Below are 7412 nucleotides of genomic sequence, written 5' to 3' on the forward strand. Positions count from 1 at the left end.
GTACGAGACTCGAACCCGCAACCTTTGGGTTACGAGTCCGACTCTCTAACCATTAGGCCATGACGTCCCATATTTGTGACCGGTGTAATCTGTATTGTGTTTTTTCTCAGAGTAGTAACCAGACGAACATCAGTTGACGGTTCGACTCTTCATTTACTGATAAAACATCGTGTTCCATGGCTTTATGTTACATCTTCTGTTGTTTAATGAAAGTTTAATGCATCGGTCACAAAAGGAGTAATGCTGTGCAGACAGATAATCAGACAGAGGGCAGATCAAAGGCATTCTGTGTTTGTTTAAATTATAACTTTTGACAGTTGGAGTTTGAATAGTTTTGGTTCCTTTGAACATTCCGTCACAGGAAGGAAACGGAAGAGTAACAGATTAAACAAACTGCCTCTGACATTCTTTTCTAAATGTCTAAATGTCACAGATTACCACAAAATATAAACAGGACCTCAGTGAAAACAACTGTAAAAGTGTTTCATGTCCGGATTTCTTATGGAATATGATGGTAAAAGGAGTAAAGGTCTGACCTCACTATTGAGAAAACAATAAATCAGGAAGATGAAGATTCAAGATCAGGAAGAGGAGCTCCAGCTCCTTACTGACATTAGTGAAGAAACCCAGAATCCAGGAGCAACCAAGAACCACACACTGAGCCAGTGTTGAAAGACTATTTCATGTTAACTTTTTAATTTTGTATGCAACGTTGGATTTTTATCAGATAGCAGAAAGGTTACATAAGCCCTGAGAAGTTTTATTTCCTTCTTAAAAAATAAAATAAAATAAACTCACTCTTCCCTGTTGTAGCCTTCAGGTCCCAGCATAACGCAACCACGTATCCAATCCCGCACAGGACTCCACTTATAAAGGGCAAAGGTCAACAGAGCCAAACTGATGAACACCAATCCCACGATCACACACACCAAAATCACCAGATGTGAGTCGCTCTGAGAAAACATGTGAGAGAACATGAGTGCCAAATCTGTGCTGTTCTTAGTGTTCACTAGAAATGTTGATCATCAACTGTAGATTGAATTTAAATTATGCTAGTGCGTTCAATGCTTCAATATTTTGAGAAGGTTTGACTTGTTCTCTTTCTTACCTCTGGTGGGCGGCTGGTTTGCACAAGAGCGAATGTCGACAGATGAACACAGGAACACACAGTGCAGCTGCTGTTGGTCTTTAAAACAGAACAACCATCTACAATCCACTCGCTGATATTCCAGTACACACAGAACAGAGAACCGCTGGGATCAAACTCCTGCAAAAACAAGAAGAAAATATCAGAACACTGAATATTAGATGTTTTCAGATGTTCATCAGTGCTCTGATAAAACAAAAGCACATTTGAGTCTCTCACTCTGATGTGTTTGAGGGTGAAGTTGACTGGTTTGGTGAGTTTAGTGTTGGTGGTTTTGGGAAGAGTAGCTGAGATCACAGTGGACATCATGGTTTTAACCGTGTCTTTTGAAGAGTAATTAATCACCTTGTTTTCCTTTTAGAATGAATCAAAGTCTTTAGAAATAAGAAATGCATTTACTGCTAGTATGACGCAAACAGGACCCAGAAAACTCCAGATAAAACCTTTATCCATTTTAATCCAGCATCTGTTGGAAAAGGCATTTAAAAAAGTGACTTTGAAATACATAAAATTGTATCTATCAGAGAGCAGCATTGTTTCAAAAGATCTGTGAGCTGACAGTCCAACTAAAATCTTTATTTCATCTAGTCAATTTTTAAACATCCCAACTCACTCTTTGCTGCCGTAGCCTTCAGGAGCCAGACCGACAGACACACACACCACAACCAGAGCAACCAGATATCCAATCACACACAGGAATCCACTGCTAAGCACCTCCCTCTTTTTGGAGCTGATCTGTGATAGGTTCTTCACACAGATGAAGAGCAGCACAGCTTCAATGAACATCCACACAAAGCCGGAGAGAAAGAGGAAGTGCAGAAGGCCTGAGATCACGGCACACAACACCTGGAGACCATGAGAGACGGTTATGATGATTCTCAGTGAGGCTGTGCTGAGCTGTAGGGCTCCTTCATCATTCTCACCTGCTGACGCCGTATGAGGCTCAGGAACTGCTGTGTGAGCAGAAACAGAAGGTGAGCCAACAGAAGACTGATGCAGATGTTGATTCGAGCCACATTATTCACTCCAGGACTCCACTGACAAAGGGCAAAGGTCAACAGGGCCAAACTGAAGAACACCAGCCCCACGATCACACACACCAAATTCAACAGCTCCATCAGTGAGTCGCTCTGAGAAAACATGAGAGAACATGAGTGCCAAATCTGTGCTTTTCTTCAATGTTCACTAGAAGTATTCTGTACCTCTGACTGACGGCTGGTTTGCATGATGAGAGCGAATGTCGACAGATGATCACAGGAACACACAGTGCAGCTGCTGTTGGTCTTTAAAACAGAACAACCATCTACAATCCACTCGCTGATATTCCAGTACACACAGAACAGAGAACCGCTGGGATCAAACTCCTGCAAAAACAAGAAGAAAATATTAAAACACTGAATATTCAATTTTTTCAGATGTTCATCAGTGCTCTGATAAAACAAAAGCACATTTGAGTCTCTCACTCTGATGTGTTTGAGGGTGAAGTTGACTGGTTTGGTGAGTTTAGTGTTGGTGGTTTTGGGAAGAGTAGCTGAGATCACAGTGGACATCATGGTTTTAACCTTGTCTTTTGATGTGTTGAAGAAGTCTGGCTTCAGTAGATACTCCATCGTGTTGTAGCTCATGAAAGCCACAGCAGCTGATCCTGTGAGACAGAAACAGAAACTACGGTATATGCAATACTATGTAAAACAATAAAAAAAAGTAAACATGGTTTAGTGGTAAAGGTATGATTCTCTATTTATGATATTTTTTTTTCCACACTGAAACATTTGACATACTTTCATGGTTGTTCCTGGCGATCCCAATGAGATCGATGTCCACAGAAGAATTTGTCGTGTCGAGTCGAGGGATTTTCTCTAAGGTGACCTGTGGTCCAACCATGAAGACTTCTATCTCTGATTAAACACAAGAGCAAAACCCTGTAATTGATTACCACAATAAACTGCACTGACTTTCTGTTTTTCTCCTTTGAGTGTTTGTTAAAGGTCTTGTGAATGTTGATTGTTCTTATGCTCAAAGCAGCAGATATTCACATAAAAACCCTGAGATCTCCATAAACTTCACTGTAAGTGAACCTGTGTTTAATGTTGCATTTTCGTTTCTCATGGCTTTTCAGGGTGAGGGTTTTTCAAGACATTTCTACCTAATGATGGATGAAATAGCACCAAAATACTGACCTTTGACATCAACACGAAAATATACAGGCAGTGTTTTCTGTTAAAACATTTGTAACTCTACACAATTATAGAGTTACTGTATCTGCATTTATCATTTTTTGCTGTCTGACCCACCGCTGCTCAGGGGTTTTCAAACCTGTCCTGGAGGACCCCCAGCCCTGCACATTTTGTATGTCTCTCTTATCCGACACACCCACTTCAGTTCTTGCAGTCTCTGCTAACGAGCTGATGGGTTTAATCAGGTGTGTTAGATGAGGGAGACATACAAACAGGACTGGAGGTCCTCCAGGACAGGTTTGAAAACCCCTGCTCTAGACCATAAAACGCCACTGACATCAAATCTGTGTTTCATCATCAATAATAATTGTGTCTCCACTTACCTACAGCAGCAAAAGTAAAACTGACACTGTCACTTGTGTCTGTCTGCTTCACCAATGTAGAAATGAGTTTCTCGCTGGCTTTTAACACACTGTTTCCATAAGAGGCTAGTTCAGCTGGGTTTACTGATGATGACTCTAAAATCTTCTCTGAAGTGTTGAAGACCACAGTCAAAATGCTCATCACAGTCTATTGATCAGATAAATAGTTTATGTACATGTAAATATCAAGAGAGCCATTGAAACAGCACTGCTATGTTAATCATCTATTATATTGATTTGATTCAATTATTTATTGTTATTTATCTTGAAGACTTACAGTCACAGGGAGCTCTTGAGCTGCACTGTTCTCGATCTGCTCAAGAAGATTTTGAAGACATCCTTCTGAGGTCTGACTCTGAAATCACAATTGAGCTTTACAAATAAAACTGAAAGACTCATAACAAAAAACAAAAACAAAAAAAAATTCAGCTTACCCTGCATTGATCCGGCAGTGCGATAATCAGATCTGAAATGAGGGAATTCATCAATACAACATGAATACAGTAAAATCAAACTCCACATTCAGGTTTAGAAACATGCTCACCTGCAATAGTTGTGAAGATGTTAGTCTCACAGAAACAGGAGGACAAAGTGCTACTGTAGCATGTACAGGTGTCCTTATTACCAAAGCAGTCACAGTTATTACCCCAGCATTCATATTGGTTTTGGTTTCTATATTTCAAGTAGAAGAAATGATTCATTCTTGTGTCGCAGTAGATGCGGTACTGAGCACCAGTGCAGATGTATATGTCATTATAAAGCCCACAGTCATAGACTGGACTAATAGCTGTAGTGAGAGCAGTGATATTTCCATAAGTATTACAGAAGCAGGAGGACAAAGTGCTACTGTAGCATGTACAGGTGTCCTTATTACCAAAGCAGTAACAGTTATTACCCCAACATTCATATTGGTTTTGGTTTCTATATATCCAGTAGTAGAAATAATGCATTCTTGTATTGCAGAACATGCGGTACTGAGCACCAGTGCAGATGTACGTGTCGTTATGAAGCCCACAGTCATAAACTGGACTAACTGCTGCAGGAATAGTGATGCTACTGCTGTTATTTGTACAGAAGCAGGAGGATGAAGTGCTACTGTAGCATGTACAGGTGTCCTTATTACCAAAGCAGTCACAGTTATTACCCCAGCATTCATATTGGTTTTGGTTTCTATATTTCAAGTAGAAGAAATGATTCATTCTTGTGTCGCAGTAGATGCGGTACTGAGCACCAGTGCAGATGTATATGTCATTATAAAGCCCACAGTCATAGACTGGACTAATAGCTGTAGTGAGAGCAGTGATATTTCCATAAGTATTACAGAAGCAGGAGGACAAAGTGCTACTGTAGCATGTACAGGTGTCCTTATTACCAAAGCAGTAACAGTTATTACCCCAGCATTCATATTCATATTGGTTTTGGTTTCTATATTTCCAGTAGTAGAAATTATGCATTCTTGTGTCGCAGTACATGTGGTACTGAGCACCAGTGCAGATATAAGTGTCGTTATAAAGCCCACAGTCATAAACTGGACTAACTGCTGCAGGAATAGTGATGCTACTGCTGTAATTTGTACAGAAGCAGGAGGATGAAGTGCTACTGTAGCATGTACAGGTGTCCTTATTACCAAAGCAGTCACAGTTATTATTTAAACAGTAGTAATGGTATCTATCATAATCGAAATCATGTACACTTGTGTTGCAATACATGTGGTACTGAGCACCAGTGCAGATGTACAGGTCATTATAACGTGCACAGTCATAGACTGGACTAACTGCTATAGTGAGAGCAGTGATATTGCCATAAGTCTTACAGAAGCAGGAGGACAAAGTGCTAGTAGAGCATGTACAGGTGTCCCTATTACCAAAGCAGTCACAGTCATTATTCACACACAGGTACTGGTATTTGTACTGAGATCTCTGGTAGGAGAAGTCATGCATATGTGTGTTGCAGTACATGCGATACTGAGCACCAGTGCAGATGTACATATCATTAAGACGCACACAGTCAGGGTCTGTAACTGAACTAACTGCTGTAGTGAGAGCAATGCTATTGTTGTAAGTCTCACAGAAGCAGGAGGACAAAGTGCTACTGTAGCATGTACAGGTGTCCTTATTTCCATGGCAGTAACAGTTATTACTAATGCAATGGTATTGGTTTTTGCTCTGATACCTCAAAAAGTACAAATTATGCATTCTTGTGTTGCAGTACATGTGGTACTGAGCACCAGTGCAGATGTACGTGTCGTTATAAAGCAGACAGTCAGGGATTGTGACTGGATTGCGTAATGAAGAGATAGTGATATTATAGCCATAATTTGTACAGAAGCAGGATGAAGTATGACTGTAGCACCAACAGGAGTCCTTATTAAAATGGCAGTAACAGTTATTACTCCAGCATTCGTACAGGTATTGGTTTTGGTACTGATGTCTCCAGAAGCTAAAATAATGCACCGTTGTGTTGCAGTACATGTGGTACTGAGCACCAATGCAGATGTACGTGTCATTCTTAAGCTCACAGTCCAAGACAGGTCTAACTGCTGTAGGGACTATGATGTTATTGCTAAATATATCACAGAAACAGGACGAAGTATTATAGTAGCATGCACATGTGTCATTATTACCAACACAGATACAGTCATTACTCATGCAGTGGTATTGGTGTTGGTCTTGGTCTCTCTGGTAGTAGAAATGATGCGTTCTTGTGTTGCAGTACATTTGATACTGAGAACCGCTGCAGATGTACGTTTCATTATAAAGCACACAGCCATAAGCTGGACTAACTGCTGCTCTTGGTTCAGCAGCAGTGGTGGATATGAAACCTGACGATGAGAAAGATGGGATCAAAGTCAGAAAACACAAATACCAAACCAGGTGAATTTCCAGCATGTTTAGCACATTTAAAATAGCGTGAAACACATGAGTTTACACTGTTTTACATGCATTTCTCAATACTGAGTTTTGTCTTTCAACAGTTAGCAAAAATGCAGGTTCTGTGGACTACACTGTTCATGTGTTTTGATATTTTGTATCAATCCTTTAAAATGCATTAAATTATTGCTAACTATTTCATTTAGACGTGTATGCATTTGGAAGTGAGATTAACTGGTCTGTTTATTTGCATCATTATACTGGTTTTAAGAGTTTTACAATGACTAAGTACTAAGAAATAAATGTAACCAATGGTATAAAAAATGTTATAAAGTTCACAGGGTCAACAGACCCATGTGTTTGAATAAAACTATCAACTTGCACTCACACAGGGTTAAAGAGATGACAGTCAACAGTGACCATACACCACCTGGCATAAAAAAAGACACATTTTAAAATGTTGTTTTTCTACTATGATAATTTATTCACATTACACGCAAATATTAAATGTTTTTCAAAGCAGATCTTTTGGACTGACATGTGCACCAAAAATGCTATTATTTTCAATAATCAGAGTAAGGACTTAATCACAATAAGACACAAGCAAGCTCTTTACTCAACCTAAAAGTTGACTGTTTACTATTGTCCTCTTTTTAGAGCTGCTCTACAGCAGAATTTAATTTTGTTTTATTAACACACACTATTTTCATGATAAAGTTGCTTTGACACAATCTGTATTGTACAATCTATATTGTACCTTATTTACACACGACACTGCTCCACTGATCATATACTG

General features: G+C 39.5%; 1 protein-coding gene across 1 annotated transcript in view; it reads right to left on the reverse strand.

The window, feature by feature from the left end:
• LOC107752408 (CD97 antigen-like) overlaps nt 1–5959 on the reverse strand; it is a 50228-nt gene extending 44269 nt beyond the window's left edge. Inside the window, exons 1-10 of the mRNA XM_016568368.1 lie at nt 4513–5959; nt 4181–4212; nt 4024–4095; nt 3708–3894; nt 2929–3045; nt 2611–2792; nt 2350–2511; nt 2071–2277; nt 1761–1993; nt 1547–1613 (exon numbers count right to left, since the gene is read on the reverse strand). Of these exons, the coding sequence (XP_016423854.1) occupies nt 1547–1613; nt 1761–1993; nt 2071–2277; nt 2350–2511; nt 2611–2792; nt 2929–3045; nt 3708–3894; nt 4024–4095; nt 4181–4212; nt 4513–5959 (2706 nt within the window). The remainder of the gene's footprint in view (nt 1–1546; nt 1614–1760; nt 1994–2070; nt 2278–2349; nt 2512–2610; nt 2793–2928; nt 3046–3707; nt 3895–4023; nt 4096–4180; nt 4213–4512) is intronic.
• Between the last annotated feature and the right edge of the window lie 1453 nt (nt 5960–7412).

This window comes from Sinocyclocheilus rhinocerous, unplaced genomic scaffold (assembly GCF_001515625.1).
Source record: "Sinocyclocheilus rhinocerous isolate Xijiao unplaced genomic scaffold, SAMN03320098_v1.1 scaffold1372, whole genome shotgun sequence".
NCBI classification, from domain to species: Eukaryota; Metazoa; Chordata; class Actinopteri; order Cypriniformes; family Cyprinidae; genus Sinocyclocheilus; species Sinocyclocheilus rhinocerous.